This window comes from Callionymus lyra, chromosome 15 (genome assembly GCF_982586985.1).
Source record: "Callionymus lyra chromosome 15, fCalLyr1.hap1.1, whole genome shotgun sequence".
Lineage (NCBI taxonomy): Eukaryota > Metazoa > Chordata > Actinopteri > Syngnathiformes > Callionymidae > Callionymus > Callionymus lyra.
Window position 1 is genome coordinate 17,431,254 of NC_141832.1, and position 17,364 is coordinate 17,448,617.

At 36.9% G+C, this 17,364-nt stretch overlaps 1 protein-coding gene across 2 annotated transcripts; it reads right to left on the bottom strand.

Moving 5' to 3' along the window:
- Window positions 1-434: 434 nt before the first annotated feature.
- On the bottom strand, window positions 435-16,688 carry zc3h7a (zinc finger CCCH-type containing 7A). 2 transcript variants are annotated; one of them, XM_087808929.1, is made up of 23 exons: window positions 16,515-16,688; window positions 15,501-15,606; window positions 13,869-13,908; window positions 13,584-13,787; window positions 11,254-11,412; window positions 10,322-10,402; window positions 10,193-10,249; window positions 10,071-10,110; window positions 9,678-10,000; window positions 6,599-6,851; window positions 6,491-6,519; window positions 6,275-6,419; window positions 6,038-6,196; window positions 5,578-5,783; window positions 4,616-4,716; window positions 4,359-4,540; window positions 3,187-3,260; window positions 2,977-3,110; window positions 2,798-2,903; window positions 2,624-2,732; window positions 2,434-2,567; window positions 1,277-1,440; window positions 435-1,207 (listed from the first exon to the last, which is right to left on the bottom strand). In XM_087808929.1, the coding sequence occupies exons 2-23, from the start codon at window positions 15,566-15,568 to the stop codon at window positions 1,018-1,020; spliced, it is 2,958 nt and encodes a 985-aa protein (XP_087665055.1). In that variant the 5' UTR covers window positions 15,569-15,606; window positions 16,515-16,688; the 3' UTR covers window positions 435-1,017. The 2 variants fall into 2 exon arrangements, with proteins under 2 accessions (XP_087665055.1, XP_087665054.1); XM_087808928.1 differs by lacking the exon at window positions 16,515-16,688 and adding an exon at window positions 15,686-16,504.
- Between the last annotated feature and the right edge of the window lie 676 nt (window positions 16,689-17,364).

The following is a 17,364-nucleotide window of genomic DNA, read 5'->3' on the forward strand; positions in this document are numbered from 1 at the left end:
TGTTTTTTTTATATTCGTTTGTATGAGTTGCTGATGAATACAATTTGAAATGGCAATAAAAAGGTCTTAAAATGAACTTGCATTAAGCTGTAGGAGCCTGACATCCAACATTGTGGTTGACGGAAGACATGAATTAAGCCAAACATTCACACACATGTCACACTCAAGGGGGTCTGGACTTTATAGGGGTCTCAAAAAATCCAATCAGATCCATCTTTTCATGGTGATCTATGAAGAGCAAATTGTGTTGTCAACTATTTTACAGACTATTAATAAGAGTTCAAGTTATGATGAAGGAAAGAAAGTCTTAGACCGAATATTTTCTATATTTGTCTCAAGCGAACAGTTCTTGTTATTTGTGTCAAACAAAAAACATTTTTATATAAATATATGAAAACAAAATTGCCTTTGATCCAAAAAGAATAAGTGAAGTGAAAAAAGTTTTGAATTATTTTATTTAAAATGTTTTTGCGTTTCCCATTGAATAAAGAAACGACCTAACCACACATTTAAAGTGCTTTACATTAGCATTGAAAGAAACAACGTTGTTAGCATCCTTAGCTCACGTTTAGCATGTAAAGCCAGATCAAACGTCGACGACTGGATTCCAAAAAATGCTTTATTTGGCGTGGTGTCGATTAAATTGGTTATATAGATACCTGGAGGATGACAACGCGAACGTATGCTGATGCTTTAAAATAAAAGAAGAATTACTCATTTCCATTTCAAACTTAAAAACCTAGTGACAGGGTAAAAATGTACGATTTCCGTCCGTCAGGAAGCGGGTCTTGTGGGACTCGTGTGCGAGCTCGTCCACCGGTTCTACGGAGCGGTGAGTAGCAGGGTCTAAGCACGAGGGGTTCCAAGCCCCTGCTGATCAGATGAGAGTAAACCAGCCACCAGTCGCTTTTAAAAAAATCATGCTTTGATCTGGAGACTTTTCACCAGAGATCAAGTCATGTCTGAATCAAGATTTTTCTTTTCTTCTTCTCACAACTTAAGAATCATGGCGGTTAATTATTTAATGTCTTTAAGGAGAAAACTGTATTTTCCAAAATCATTGTCATTGGGGGCTATAAGGTGATCTTTTCTAGCTTTGGCAAGTTTCATCAAAAGGAACTCCCGGCGCTCCATCCACTCCTTTAGCTCCTGCTCGCCGTGAGCCAGCTTACACAAGTCGTCCTCGGTGCAAGTCCCTTTGAGGAACCTGTGGAAACACGGGGGTCGTGATGAGAGGCTCTGGGGTGAGACGGTTGTCATGGGGTGGGGGTCTTACCTGTCGCACACTTTGAAGGTGCCGGTGGGGAAGCGGTACTGCCAGCAGTTCTGATCGTCCTCGGAGTTGAAGACGCGATCCTTGTGTTTGTCTGACGTGATGTGCTGCTGCCACTGCTTCTCGCTGTTGCAGTTCTTACCACAGAGCCAGCAGTGGTTACCGGCCTGAGCAGACGGACACACACTTGTCATGAGCAACACACTTTACACACATGCTTGTTGTATTTAGATGCGTTTGTTTATATTCTTGTGATTATTAAACTCCTTTTATTTACCGTTTTTTATATTCAACAGCACAACGAGTCAATGCTTTCACATAACTGGCGAAAAACTACTGATGGTCTGATGAAGCTTCATGAAACGGTCATTATTTTCAGTCAACCAGATGGCAGCATCTGCATTATTTTCTGTTCTAATAAAACATGTCATTTTTAAACTGATGGCGCCACCTACTGACCTCTAAACAACATGACATTTGCTTCATGAAACTTCATCAGCCCATCGCTAATAAAAACATTTTAAATGTCGATAATGTTTATTATCGTTCACATTTTAAACTTTTTATTTATACATTTATTACCACGATTTTTTTCCTTCCAATTTATTTAGTATATTATATTTAATTTTATTTTTAATAAATATTTTTATTTAATAGTGTTTCTGCATATTGATTTAAATAGACTATCCGTTACATTTCTATGTAACATTTCACATTTTAAAAATAAAGACAAATACAATATAATTTAAAAATACATTTCCTTTTTTTTTATATGTCATTTTAACATTTTAATTTCTTGAGTGTATTAAATAACATTTTTATCATTACTTATCTAGATATTTCCTTTCATTTGAATATTTTTTTAAAACATTAATATTGGCAATCTTAAATGTTTCCATATTACAAAACAAAACCAAAAACATAATTACAACATTCTTTATTTATGATTCAATGCATCATATTATTGGTTACCGTTTTGTTCAATCATAACAAATAAAGGCATTTTCATTTTATATATATTTTCTCCATATTTTTATTGACCTTTACTTAACAAATATATTTTTTTTAAATAAAAATCGAATTAATTATAATTACATAAGTTGATTTTGTTTATATATCTGGTATCCCTGAATGACTATGTTACGGGTACGTTCACTGACCAACTCCTCAGCGTAGTCCGTGGGCATGTGGATCTGCTTCCCGTTCTCCCTCACAGAGTTGATGGACATGTCGTCGCTCCAGCCGGGCTTCTGAGACAGCAGCCACTGCTCGTACAGAACTTCCATGTCTGGAACTGAACGGACCGGGATCAGCTTGAGGCCCGCCACGCCGGACCTCGGAGGAACTTACTGTTGCTATCCTTCATGAAGGTCCAGAGGTCGCGCTCCTCCGCGCTGTGGGCGAAGGTACAATTCCCGATGTACTGGCACTTCTTGCCGGCGGTCACGTGCATGCAGATCTGGAGGTGGAGACACAAACGTGTCAGACAAAAGTGACGAGGAGCGAGGAAGATGATTAACGGACCTCAAACTGGGACGGGATGGGTTTCTTTGTGGGGAGGGCTCTCATGGCGATCCACTTTTTCCTTTCGTTGGAGCTTACTAGCACCACACGTCTGTCCTTCGCCCACCTGCAGGAGTGACACGGTTAAAACTAGTCCACCTGGGCTTTGCTGCCCTCTGGTGGTCGCTCAGTAGACTCACGTGTGCCTGGCCTTGGCTGAACAGAACTTCTTGCTCTTGTCGGCTTCATTAAGTTGCCCGTTTCTCCAGCACTGACTACAAACAAACATCATCTTCAGATGCGCAGGCCCGAATCTTCTCTGTAGGTTGACCAGCTGTGGAGAGATGTCAACTTTAGATTAAAGTGTTCATGGCTACGTAAAAAAAACAAAACTAAAAGGATCTACTCACTGGAGCTCCCTGCATTGACGACGCTCCATTCCAAATCTTTTTGGCTTCTTGAACTATACCTTCATGTGTGATGCCTGCATGATATAAATAACACTTAATTCAATATTTTCCAGCAAATATTTAAGCTTTTATACCAGAGTTGGGCAATAAAATGTTAGCGGCTGTTGTGAGGGGCCATCAAGCATAAATAAACAAACGGAAAGTATAAAACCAAGCCAAATATGCTAAAAATAATTATACTATCGTATCTTATATACATTCTTTTTATGACAAGAATATATATATAGAAATGAAAAATACAACCAAATACAAAATAAAATTCTCATTTTCTACATGACCTTTCATGAGGACCACAGCAATACGGACAGAGGGCAGCATGTGGCCCCTGGGATCTATACTGTGTTTGGACTCTATTCTATATTGAATCCCATAATTGTTGTCTTTGTACTGGGAAACTTAACAGGCAGGAGTGGGAAATGAAATATCCAAAGGTGCCACATAATACTTTTTAAGGGGCTGAAATAGAGAATAAATTATTTGATATGAATATACATTAGGGCTGAACGATTATTGAAAACAATATAATAGCGATTATTTTCCAAAATATTGCAATTGCGATTATATATACACACGATTATTTTTTTCCCATGTCCTGCCACGCATCTCAATTCAAATATATAAACCGATGTCAGGATGTTAACGTGTTGAAAACACTTTATTCCGTTTCTTTCATTCATCTGTGCTGCCATCATCCTATTGGTCGAGTGGTTCGTGTGTCACAACTCACTAACTATCGTGTTGAATCGAGTCATACGGAGGTTTGAGGGTTTGGTTGTGAGGCTGATACTACATGTTGTTCCATATTGTTGAGACACTGGTAGCATTTTAACCACACAGTTGTCATAAACTGCTGCTCTTTAGCTTCTGTTGACTAGGGATTGACCGATAATCAGCCGGATCGATTATCGGCTTCGACAGTCGGCATTTTGAGGCATATCGGCGGCCTTTTTGATAATCCTACGGCCGATAAGAGATCAATTTAAAACTGTTATTTTGGCTCTGATGTAGCTCTGCTGTAAACTCAAGAAAAGTGACTTTATGAGTGCTCCACATCTTTTCTGTTTAAGCTCCTTCAGACATTGGTGGAGACGAATGTGGTGAAGGAATCTTACCGAGCTCATGCTGCAGCATCCACACCTTCAGCTCGATGAGACTGTGGGCATAAAAACACTCGTCCTCCCTCACGCAGCCGTATCTGACTTCATGGCGACAAAGGTCCAGTTGGCACAGTGGCGTCAGAGCTCGGATTTTGGAATAGTGGACTGCATTCTCCTTCAAAATGTGGACCAGGCACCTGAAAGAAGAGTGGCAGCGAGCGTCAGCGTCAAAGTGTGACGATGAATGAGAGGATTGAAAGTAAAGGTCGTACTTGTGCTCCTCGAAGTCGTGTTTGGTGACTGGATGAGAGCAAAGTGAAGGGTCGTTGTTGTTGGTTTTGCTGATGATCCGAGGTTTGTGGTCAAAACAAATCTGTCAACACACAGAGTTATTGTCATTCAGCAGACGACACAGTATCTCCAGTTTTTCCTTCAAATTCCTTCCACTGAAACCACATTATCACCTGACGCAAGTTGAATAATAACAAAAGTGAAAGTTGGATCAATGTCAAGAAAGATAAATAAAAGAAATTAATAAGAGCAGGTTGGGAAAAAAGCAACACACACACACACACACACACACACACACACACACACACACACACGTTCGAACACAGAAAATAATGAAAATAAATCCACAAAAACATGTACAATCTTCTCTGTAAAAAGGTGACGGTCTATCATCAGTAATGTCATAGTGAATACCAGTTCAATGACACAATAACAAAAAATATTTGTAAATAATCATGAGGAAAAAAGCAGCATGTTCCCCCAACACCAGCTTGTCCACATACACAAGAAATGTTAATAGGCTAGTAAAAATAGTAAAACCTTTTAAAATAACTAGAAAGACTTGCAAATTGGAGTGAAACAAACACTCCAGTTGTTAAACTATTCAACAACAAAAAATTAAAATGAACATCTTTATTAATTGAATAATTAGTTGAATTGTCTCTAGACTCCTGCTGCCCAAATCTCTTTTCTCTTATTTATCCTCCCTCTTCCTTTTCTCCATCCATGTCTACCCTCAACTCCTGTTCCCACCCTCCCAGCTGCCACAGCACTAGGTCTGGCTCTGCTCAAAGTTACTCTTTCTAAAAGGAAGTCACCGTCACACTGTGTGTGATTCACTCATTGTTGATTTACTTATTGTGGTTCACTGCAATCTTTTGTTCTTTTCACCTACAGTCTTACTCTTAGATAACTATGTTATGACTTGGCACTTGACACTTACCCCACAAAGAAACATGAATATCCCTCGGTGCTCTAGGAGGATCTTCGGTACCGTCAGCCTCACGTTGGAGTGACCTCCGAAGGGATCGAAGAGGTTCTCTCGAGAGATAAAACCTTTACGCTCCAGACTCCAGACATCAATCTCTTCTTGGCAATATGCAAACGTACAGTGTCCGGGATACAGGCACTCTTTCCCCACCGCCACCTCTGCAACAACAAGCTGACATTTAAGGACCGGCCGGATTATTCACGACACCGAAATAGATATGATGACGAATGAACAGAGAGGCAGGTAAAGCATGACAAATGCATCCTGTTATGCAAAAATAAGATAACGCTCGTTTTTTTTTAATGTTGGAGGAAACTGGAGTTCCCAGAGGAAACCCTCGCAACAGAGGTGACAAAAAAACAAAACAACAATCGGCATTATTTTCCACTTCTTTCATACATCATCACTTTACCTTTACAAATGTAATACGGTCCTACATATTGGGTTTTTGTGGGTCTTGGGCGAATCATTTTCCATGTTTTGTCTGGCAAATGTTTAAGTCGACCCAGTAAAATGTCCTTTTTGCATTTATGCTCTTCACTATGAAGCGTGAAATCCAACACACCGGAACCTGTGGGTGTGAAAAAATAAAAATGATTAGATGTGCACAGGCAGCTTTTCAGAAAACTCTCCATCAAACTATGCGCACCTGTTCTGACATAGCAGACCAAACATGCTTGTTTGAAATCGTGTGTGTCAGCTAAAGGATTTTTGGATGAATCCACAGCGACGGGCGAGCTCTTCAGGTCAGGCATACCCACCGCCATGCCCATGGGAGTTTCTTTGTGATTCAACTGAAGCAATGAATTAGGGATTAGAAAACTCTAAAACAGGCCAAAAGTAGTTTAAAAAAAAAAGAACCTACCCGTGGAATGAATGAGTTTCTAGAATAATCTAGAAATTAAAAAAAAAAAAAAAAAGCTTTTAAAAGTCAAACATTTCACACACGCTGATGTTTTCCAGTCCAACATACCTGTTCTGAAGTCCGCCATGGAGAGACTATCCAGCGAGTCCATGCTTGCTGGTAATGTGTCAAAAGTGTCCAGGCCAAAATACTGGCTGGATCCTGACTGGTGGTAAAGTGGGGGCAGGTTGACAGTGCAGTGCTGGGAGCTGTTGTGCATGAAGGGGCTGATGTGGGAGGGCATGAGGAATGGACTAGACAAGGAACTGCTCGATGAAATACTGGTTGGCAAAGGAAGAGGTCCCTTCACTGTAGGTATGACCTGAGAAATAGGAGAACATTATGTTATACAAGACATTTTAATTAACATATGGAGCTTAAAAAAATAAGAAAATAATCTCAAAATTACTTTAAAATAGGTTTTGGTTTCACATGACGTTGGAGAAAGATACAGACATGTTAAATGTAAGACTAGCACAGTCACTGTATGAAGTATTTAGCCACATTAAATTACATTTTAGGATGTTCTACAGATAAAAACGTGCGTCTAAGGGTGTGCGATATGGACAAAAAAAAAAATCGACATTTTGGAGGATTTTGGTGAAAACGATAATTAGATGACATTCTTTAAATGCGTTTGTTCACAAATGTATGTTTTTTAACAGACGATACCAGTGTTACCAGAATATTAAATGTTGTGTACTACTGTGAAATAACACTGGTCACGCTTTAAATAAAAAACCACTCTTTTTTTTTTTTTTTAATAAATATAAACTTGGTAAATCAGTACAATTTAACTTTATTCTTCATGCTTCATGTCGTCTTTATCTAAACACCGTTTACCCAATAAACTGCAAAAAATGAAGATGGCCTGTGTAACAATATACTATAAGAAAGTGTGCAGCTCATTAAGAAAACACTTTAATTCCAGCACTAAAGGAAATTAACACTTTTGTCGAATAAAGAATAGGGAAGGAAAATGTAGTGCAACAGTTGGTGTCTAAAATGATCACGGGTATCATTATTATCATGGTATTGTTGCAACATACAGTGGGAAAATGTTCAACGGTACTGCTTCAAATATGAATAAGGGTTTGCAAATAAATGTAAATTAAAAATACAGCCAGAGATAATCATATATTAGAACAAAAAAAACGATTTAACAAATCAAATAAACTACCACGTCTGAGTGAGAGGGAACTCACCACATGACATATTTCTGTCCCCCAAACTTGAATCATCATCATTACGTGATCAACAAGTTAAGACAGTAGGGTTTGACGTTGTAATGAAAATAATAACATTTGTCATGTATTTTTTGTTAAGTTCATCATTGAGCTTCGTAAAGTTATTCGATTAAGATGAAAAAAGATACGCTGGAAGCTTCTGTCGTCTCTGCGGGACAGCAGAGTTAACTTTCTTTCACGTTTCTTTGATCTGCTCATAGTTTTGAAGTGATGCTAAACTGCTTTTTCAACATTACCCAAAGTCATTTGCATATTAAATAAAAATTAAATAAATGTATATATCACTAGAACAAAAATGGATAAATAATTGTGAACGATATATACCGTCCACCCCTAAATGTGTCACTAAACAAAGCAGACTCTTTTTTAAGCAATTCGCATATTTAAGCAACAAACACCAATACAATTGCTTGATAAATCAAATATATTTAAAGGTTTAAATATACAAGTTCAATAATGTGTTCTGAAGGAGTGCAAAAGTAGATGCCGTGTCCATCGCTCCTCTTTGGCATTGTCCTCAATTCTTCAGCTTCAAGCAACTATTAATAATCAAAGATCCGATAATATTTAAGCCAACAGCGGCATCTACCGAGCGTGAACAAAGATGAAAGTGCTAAATGAAGTTTCATCAGCCAATCACTACCAAAAACTATTTAAAAAAAAAAGGGATTCTATAAAATTATAAAATGTCAAAAAGATAGCTCACCAAAGTACAATTTTGCTAAAGAAATATTTTCGATGCATTGCTTAATTTTAAGCAATCCCCTTTACACTGCAAACATAATAGTTTTATTCTCAAATACAAAAATAAATCAATTAAGATTTAAGAAATGTATTGTTTTAAAATATACTTTTGAGGAATTGAGTTATTGGTTTTCATTTCATTTTTTTTCCATTGTGTTGTGAAAGTAGTAAAGTTATCTAGAAAAAGAAACCAGCTGACAAATGTTTGTATCAAACGCAAACCAAAACTTAAAATGTGTTAAAAACCTTGTATTCACTTGACTTCACTTTAACTCTGCAAATATCCTCAAGTGCAGGGGAAAGCCGTTTTAAATACAAACGTATAATTTTTGAAATCTTGGTATTTTTTAAATGCTCTTTCACTTAATTAAACATTTATGGTTTATCAAATAAGTTGATGACATTTTCAGTAGAATCTTGATTCTACTATGTACCACTAAGATTTTATCTTTAGAAACATTTTTCAATTTCTTTGTTTACATTTACTTGATTATATTTTTTAAAGAGGCTCGCAGCCAGTTTCTAGCCCACAGCTTGGTAAAACTGTAACGTCATTGTAAAATGCAAAGAAAGATTTTCTATTAAGAATAAAACCCAATTTAAACGTTTACATTCTGTGATTGTTAAAAAACATCTTGATTTAACAAAGTTTAAATTATGGATGTTTTCTTGAAATGATGTCTTCTGTTTAAGCTCCTTTTTTATATAATAAAAATACAAGTGTGCACAATATAAACAATTAATTCACCAGATTAAAGCTTAAATAAGACTGGGAAGTAACTAAGAAATCCATCAAACAAGATTTTCATAATAATAGTAGTAGTGGAAGATAACAAAACAAATCAGTTAAGTCAGTGTTGCTTGTGAGTGAAAGAGGTGGCACATGATATTTTAGGTAGATGACTTATGTCTTAGACATTCGGGCCTGTGGTTTCTTTATCAAAGAATCAAGTTGCAGTTTCGCTTCGTCAAGAGAAGTGATTCAGACACGCATGTTAGGGTCACCAGGCCAGCTTCAAGTTCCTAATTTATGTCTCTAACATATATGACGGCCAACATGACCAGGGACAGAATTCAGTGATCAACGAGCATTTGGAAATGTATGTAATGTTTTTCGTAGCAGGCAAACCGACTTGAATGAAAAGGTGACCTCTTACCATGGAGTCATCTGGCCCGGTTTGGTCCAGGAGGTCGTCCAGGTCATCCCCGATGATGTCTGCGTCAAAACTTTGAGCGCTCTCGAGCAAAGAACAAGGCGTCATAGTCCTGCACCCGTTAACAAATGTGGGCACTGGGAGGGGGACTGGCGTGGGGACAGACTCGAACCCGGGCGGCTCAGAGGGGATACTGTTCTTCTTGGGAAGGTCGTCCAACACAAGGTCATTTAAAGGAGGATGCACCAAGGCCGGCGGGGGCTGGATCGGTGCTGGGATCGACACTAAAACACTGCCATCCTGTATCTGAGGCACTTCAGTAACACCTGAAACAAAGTTAGATTTTTACCAGAAGGTTCTCCGTTAACAAATCGTAGTCTCTGCAAGTTAATGTACCTGTTTCTATTTCTTCAACTGAAGAGAAGCCCGAAGGAAACTAAACAAGTTAAAAGGGGAAACAATTATTTTAGTTTAAGACTCTTCAGATCTTTTCAACCAGGAAGTTGCTGGGTCATTACCTTATCATCACAAGAGGAGTCTTGATAACTAGATCCTCTTGAAACATTCAGAACCGGCTGCAAAGGACCACGGTCTGATAAACGCAAGTTCCTAAAACGAGCTTCATATGCATCATTTTGCATACATACCTTAGTCCTCACGTAAGCCTTGCGAATTTTTAATCCTAAACTTTTGGCAAGATCCTGAGTAAGCTGTATTACACTTGGGTCCTGAAGGGAAATGGAAAAAAAAGGGTCACATTTCTGAACATCAAGTCCAGATTTTCTATATTTTAGGATTTAAAAATAGAATCACCAAAAAGTATATTTTTGGCTGATAATCATTTGTACAGTATATCTGAGAATATAACTATTATTCAAGGCCAATGACCAAAAGTGTTCCTAGGATTTTATAAAATCCTGGATAATTTATTTAAATAGAACTTTTATAGAGACATTGGGGACAAAATAATCGAACAAAACATAAAATATAAAAATTTATGATATATTTATGATAATATGAATTTACCTTAAGTTAAAACAGCAGCATTAAGAACTGACAATGCATAAGGACGGAAATAAAAGTTATTGATTCCGATTCTGATAATAGCTTCCATAGGATATTAATCATCATAAATCTGTGTAAAATATCTCAACAAGCTTATAGTTAGGTGCGGCCTATATGTTCACATTTCTTTCACTTCTAAAAGCTCTAGAAGTCAATGTATTTTGTTTTAACTGAACTGGTGTTTTGTTTCTTGTATTAAAATGTTATGATGTATATTAATTATTATAGTTTTTATCATTCTAATGCCCTGTTCTTGGTCAAGAATCTATGCCAACCAAATTAAGAAGCATTTGCTGGAGATAATGATTAAAGAAATTATTTGATAATAAACATTTACCTCCATTAATAAAATGACTTTCTCCTACTTCTTAATGGGTTACAAGTATATCCAACACCTCACAAATCAACTGCAAATTTGACACATCAATGTTGAACTTTGCACAACTTTTCAAATTTCTTTTTTTTTTTTAAAAAGGGAGTATTTATAAATTCTGGATGACACTTTCAATCTCACCTGAGGCACCGCTAGAGAGCATTTGGCAACGGCCTCATAGGCCTCTTTATGTTTCCCCAACTCCTTCAAAGATTTAGCTTTCCGGAACAGTGCCTTGTAGTTACCGTCGTTCAGCTGGAGAGCTTTTTCGCTGTCTTCAAGGGCTTGATCATAGAGTCCCTGTGATGAGAACATTAAACAGTCAGAGACTGGATACACAAGTGTCCTATTTGGGAGACGAGTAGGTGGTGCCCTCAGTTTACTAATGAAGTGAGATTTCAATAGGATAGTCGTTTTAAAATAAATAGATTATAAAGCTGAAAGTGACATTGCATGGTCTCTAAAATGCAGGACAATGCTTCATGAAGCTCCACCAACACGTCACTTATAAATGTCCTTAAACACAAAGTCACAATCGAGCGATTCAAATTGAAACAAGATGGGGAAATTATAATAATGCTTAGGTGACTCATCTAAAAAAAAAAATGAGGCGGTTAGGTTTTGCTACTGATGAAATAGGCTTGGCTTATTTTCTTGTTCGTTAATTGATGGGTTTTTTTAAAATATAAAACTTTTCATATCTAATTATTTACAAGCATGTACATCAACCTCACATGACACGGTTCAAAGTTGAGGAGGAAGTTAAAACATGTTAAATCAAACAGAAGAACAGGTTCTTTCGAACACAGAAAAAAAAAAATTACATTTCACCAGGAATTGTCATTTACGCTCTTGCTAGTGATCCAAGTAGAGGAGAAAAGCTTAAGGGTGGCAACACAGGAACCTATTGCACCATGTGTTAGCCAGAAACCATAAATATAGACACGACTTACGCACCCTGGAAAGTGGAATGGACTCATCCACGATATTAATACCTCCAATTAATCACATTTCATGTGACAATGTACAGCGCCTTCTTATGACGCATAACTACACTACATAAACTACACACCAGACTTCATAAAATGAAATCAAAGAAATAACAAAACAGAACCAATGTTATTCGACAGGGACACCAAATAAAACATATAAGCAATTAATAAAATCTAACAGCACTTTTGGTTACCGTAATTACGTTTCAGTAGTAATTTGGTGATAATTGAGTTTCATTCGTTTGCTGTTCAACAGAGACACGCCCAAGTATGACATCTGTGTTACGTGCCGTCTTCAGGGCTTGACTCATTGTCAAACTGGAAGTGCAAAATGTGCCCGGGACAGTAAACTGTAACTCTCACATACTTTTTTTTTTTTTAAATGTATGCTATGGTTTGACAGCAACAGATGTACAGACTCACCGTCTAGTGAGGAAACAAGTTATTATACAATAGAAAAACTGATTAAGCGCTCCATTCCAATGAGCCAGGTAATCGTTTACATGACGTGAAAATGTTGATTTAGACTCCATACAAATATGACTTTTGTGGCTCATTTCTTCATTTGCATGAAGCCACTGGTCCACTCAGACTCATTTACATGAATGACAAGTCTTCACCTGCTCGATATACGGCCTGTCAATGTTCCATTGCAAACGTGGTAAGCTTGTCATCAAAGCACAAAAGCCTCATGTAGGATGACCTTATTTACATTTTAACCAAAACATTAGTGGAAGGAACAAGTAATCCATCACGTTCCTGGGTCTGTCTGTCGCCCCATTATTCCGTTACACACCAGGAAAAACCTCAGACGTGACAAGGTGACTGTCAAAACACGCTCTCAGAATCTCAACCCACTCAGTAAACAGACAAACAAAAGAGCAGATGCTCGGGTGTCTTAAGTGCAAATCTGACAAATGCATGAATATTTACATAACACACACCCAATTTAGAAATATTTAGATATACATCACCCCTCAGTTCATGACCCCGAACTAACGACTACAAGTTAAGGTGACAGGGTTTAATAATCGCAATGCAAAGAATTGTTTTACTCCAGCTAAAAAAAAAAAAGTTTAATATAATAACAGGAAGACACCAGCCAGTACTAGGTTTCGTAAAGCAACTGGAAAAAGCAAAGATTAAGGTACTTATTATTTATATTATATTATATTATTAGTATTTACCCAACTATGGCCAGAGGAAGGCAGTAATTAATATTGTTTGTAGCATTTATTTACCTCAAATAATATCAATAATAATCAGTGTGAATGGCTTAACATCTCTTACCTATTAATCCTTTATCCCAGGTTTATTACCAGCAAGACGTGGTAACAAAAACAGATGATTTAAAATGTACACTTCCTTTAATCTAAACCAATCCCAATTTTAATTCAAGCATACGTTGCTTTTTCTTCTTGTGTTAAAAAACCTTGAATTATATTGTTCTTCAGAGTTGTAAAGTATGGTGTTACTTACCGGAACAACGTTAAGGTAAGCAGCAGCTCGATTGGCGTACAGATTTTCCAATAGACTTCGTTCCATGAAGATGTCTTCAGAATCTGCGTATTCTGCTATACTCAGAGATTCCGTGTACAGCTCTATGGATTTTGTCCACTCGCCCTCTTTAAAAACATCGTTTCCCTCACCAAAAAGATTCAAAACAAGCTCCTTAATGAACACCTGCGATGGTTGGAAAAAACATTGGCATTAATGCACAGTGAGAGTAAAATCCCTTTAAGTCTTTTGGGGGTTTGCACTTACTTCATACTGTTCTGGACTTCCAGGAAAAGGAAGAGTTGATCTGCAAAAATAAGGTAAAGAGACATGTGACACAAGGTGAATGAAGATAGTAAAAGTAGTTTAATTAAGAATGACAAAATATGTAGAAAAAACAAATGTAATGTGATAATTTTAGCCCAAACTATACATCCCATTGCACATATAATAAAGTCTCAATTGGAAAAAGCTTGGAGTTTTGAATACTTTATTTTGTTGAATGTATTTTAAGTAATGTCAGGGAAACAATACGTGGCTATGTATCGGCATGTCGACTTGTTCTTGGGGAACATTTGAGGGAACTTTAGAGTGTGTCCCAAACACAAATAATAATGATTAACATATTTATATAATTCAGAAAACCACATTTTGTTGCTGTGACTTCAGCTTTTACTTTACATATTTGCAGTTTTAGTTCTACGAAATAAAAACCAAGATTGTGCAGCTCGTTCTTAAACTATGTCACACCTACTATCACTTTTGTTTCTACTGAAAATTATTTGTCACAGCTTTTGGAAGCTTGAACCTCATCGACAACCTGCTGATGCTGTCATCACAGGAAGATAGATGTGACCCTGGTCTAGAAAGGCGCTATATAAATAGAGATTATATTATATATTATATATATATTATGTTATGCAAAGTAAAGAACATTTACTTTTTTGGAGGATTTTCAAAGCGGGTGAACAAACCCGTGTTCAACGATTGGCATCTGTGTATTGAAATTACACCCCCTTATTTTGCACATTTATTTAAACTAATTAATAACAAAAATCAATTTAATGATGATGCCAAAACAGTTGGGAACTGTGTCTTAATTTGTTGCTTTAATTGAATTTGAAAAATGCATATACAGAAACAGAATATAATTAATCTGGATTGTATCATTCTGTGGATAATATGTTGGTATATTGATCAGTCACCGCTGTAAACATGTGCACATCAGAGGTTGACAATTTAATTTCCTCAGGGTACACATCTTTCTTTTGATGGACCATCAAGCAAAAAGTATATCAAGTTATAAAATAAAGCTAGAGTAATAATGTTATTGTACATAATACAACTTTTATTCAAAATTGTTAAAAAAGCACCGATTTCCAAAATGATGTTTTGTATTCTCTAAAATCTTTCGGGGGAAATAAGGAGGGCAAAAGACCTGAAATGGAAAAAAGAAACAACCTTATAGTTAGAGACTATTCGTGAAAATATTATTAATTATTATCCCTCCTGATGGATCAATAAAGTTCTACCTAACCTAAAAATAAATGCTCAATATTGTTAGTTTCTACATAATCTTTGATCTCGTGAACCACACTCTGCCCAGGTCTTGTGTACACAATACAACTTTTAATAAGATTAAAAACTCATTTTGTAGTGTGGAGAGGTGGTATATTTAAACATGACGCATGTAAGTAAGTAATTTTTATTTGTATAGTGCTTTTCCAGACCAGGGTCACAAAGCGCTTAAACAATCAAAACCATATTCAATAAAGTATGTGGTGCTGCTCTACATTATAAATAGAAGCAAGTAAACGCTCTCCTTATTCACCGGTTTGCTAAATGATGATGATTCAATATGTACTAAGTGGGATTAAAAATTAAAAATCACAAACTTACTGAATAAACTGGAGACCCTTTTCGATGTCCTGCCAGCGACGACTTCTGTCCTGACATGCTCCCGACATGTTGGCGTATTTTGATGTCCACTCCTGGATTTCAGTGCCTGAAAATGTAACACAAAATCTTAATTTCTTTTCATTTGAATCCACCACAACAAACCGACAGCAAACACAAACACACACCTTCTGTGTCGTTGATGTGGATGTGAAAATTGTTCAACCGGTTGACAGATTGACTGTTTAGATTAAACTGCAGTTTTTCGTTGAAAATCATCATCAGCTCCATTCTCCTGGACTTCATCGCGTACATCTTCCGCATTTAGAAGTGACGACAGGCGTGTAGTTCCGGAAATAAAAGTTGAGCTAATTCTCATTAGCTTGCGAAGTAAATATCGTCGATAAAACGAATACTTCTTCACCTTAAACTGAGTTACACGTGTCCACGTGTAATACACACGTCGGTGGCAACCGAGTGTGTGCTTGACTGGAGAATAATATCAAATACAAGTGTGTAAAATGTGATACTTGACGGAGGGAAAAGTAGCTTCTCGTGAGATTGGAAGAGATGTTTTTTTTAAGATCTTTTTTTTGACGCGATACAATATATTCGGCGTCAGTTATAGCCACAACTGTTTGGCAAGGGTTTGTCAAAAGTTTTAATTTATAATATAAACGCAGTGATGTCATAAAGCGGGCGGTGACGACACGACTTTATTCGAGCCTTTGGCTTTGTTCTTCCCTTTATATATAAAGTTGAGTCTCGCGCTGAATAAACATTCGTCCGGACAGAAGCGACATTAAGTTGTTTTTTTTCAAGGAATCCTTTTAAATAACGTGTTTTCTCTTGAGGTGCGTGACATTTAACGCACATGTGCTACATTCGCTCGGGGAACCTGGAGTTATTTTTCTCGCACGTTAGCCAACGTACATTTTAACAGCTTTGACAACAAACGTGAGGCAAACTTGACAACACGACAGTGATGCCGTCACGTTAAGCGTGGTTTGTACTCACGTGAACGGGTCTTTATTCCAAACAAACCCTTCGTTTCCACATGTGAATGGAGGGGAAAGTGTTTTTCTTTTTTCTTTTTTCGTTTTCGCTACAATAACTGAATGTGCTTGTACGGCTAAAGGCCGCCCTTTACTGCTTCTTCTCTGGTGGTGAATGTATGGGATGGACACAATGGTGCTGCCACCTACAGGCGAAGGTCGCGCACTACCAAGGAAAGTACAAAAAACTGTATTTTTTTCTTCATATATGTACATAAATAAACAATTTAATAACTCACATTACTTGTTTTTTTTTACTCCAAAAGAAGTGGTGTATAAAACTAAAAATCTCACTGGATTTTCGAATATCTTTTCAATAATTTAAAGTTATCTTTTCCTTTTTTTAAATTAATAAATAATTCTGTTCTTTCTTCTCCGTATTTTGGATATTCAATTATTACTTGTTTAGGCTTTGGGTTTTTGCTGTGTTTATCATTGTTCCAATTCGCTTTTGTATAGCCATGTATCAGTCCTTTCTTCTCACCAAAGTTTTCCATCGTTCTTTCCTTATCTTTTGTCTTCATTTCTCTTCTAGTGGAATGATAATGTAAGTTTTACCTTTCGTTGTTTCCTTCTTCACAATTTTGTCATCTGTTTTAATTTCCCTTAACCCTACATAAGATGCCCTGGACCCCTTTCAGTTTGCATATCACTCTAACCGCTCGACTGATGATGCCATCTCCAATTTCATTTATGCTGTATGTCTTAATACATGCATATTTGACAATAACATAACTTGACTTGACTTGATAAGCTGGTATCCAGAGAAAAGCTATTATTATGTCTGTTTTGTGGATGAAGTACAGTGGTCA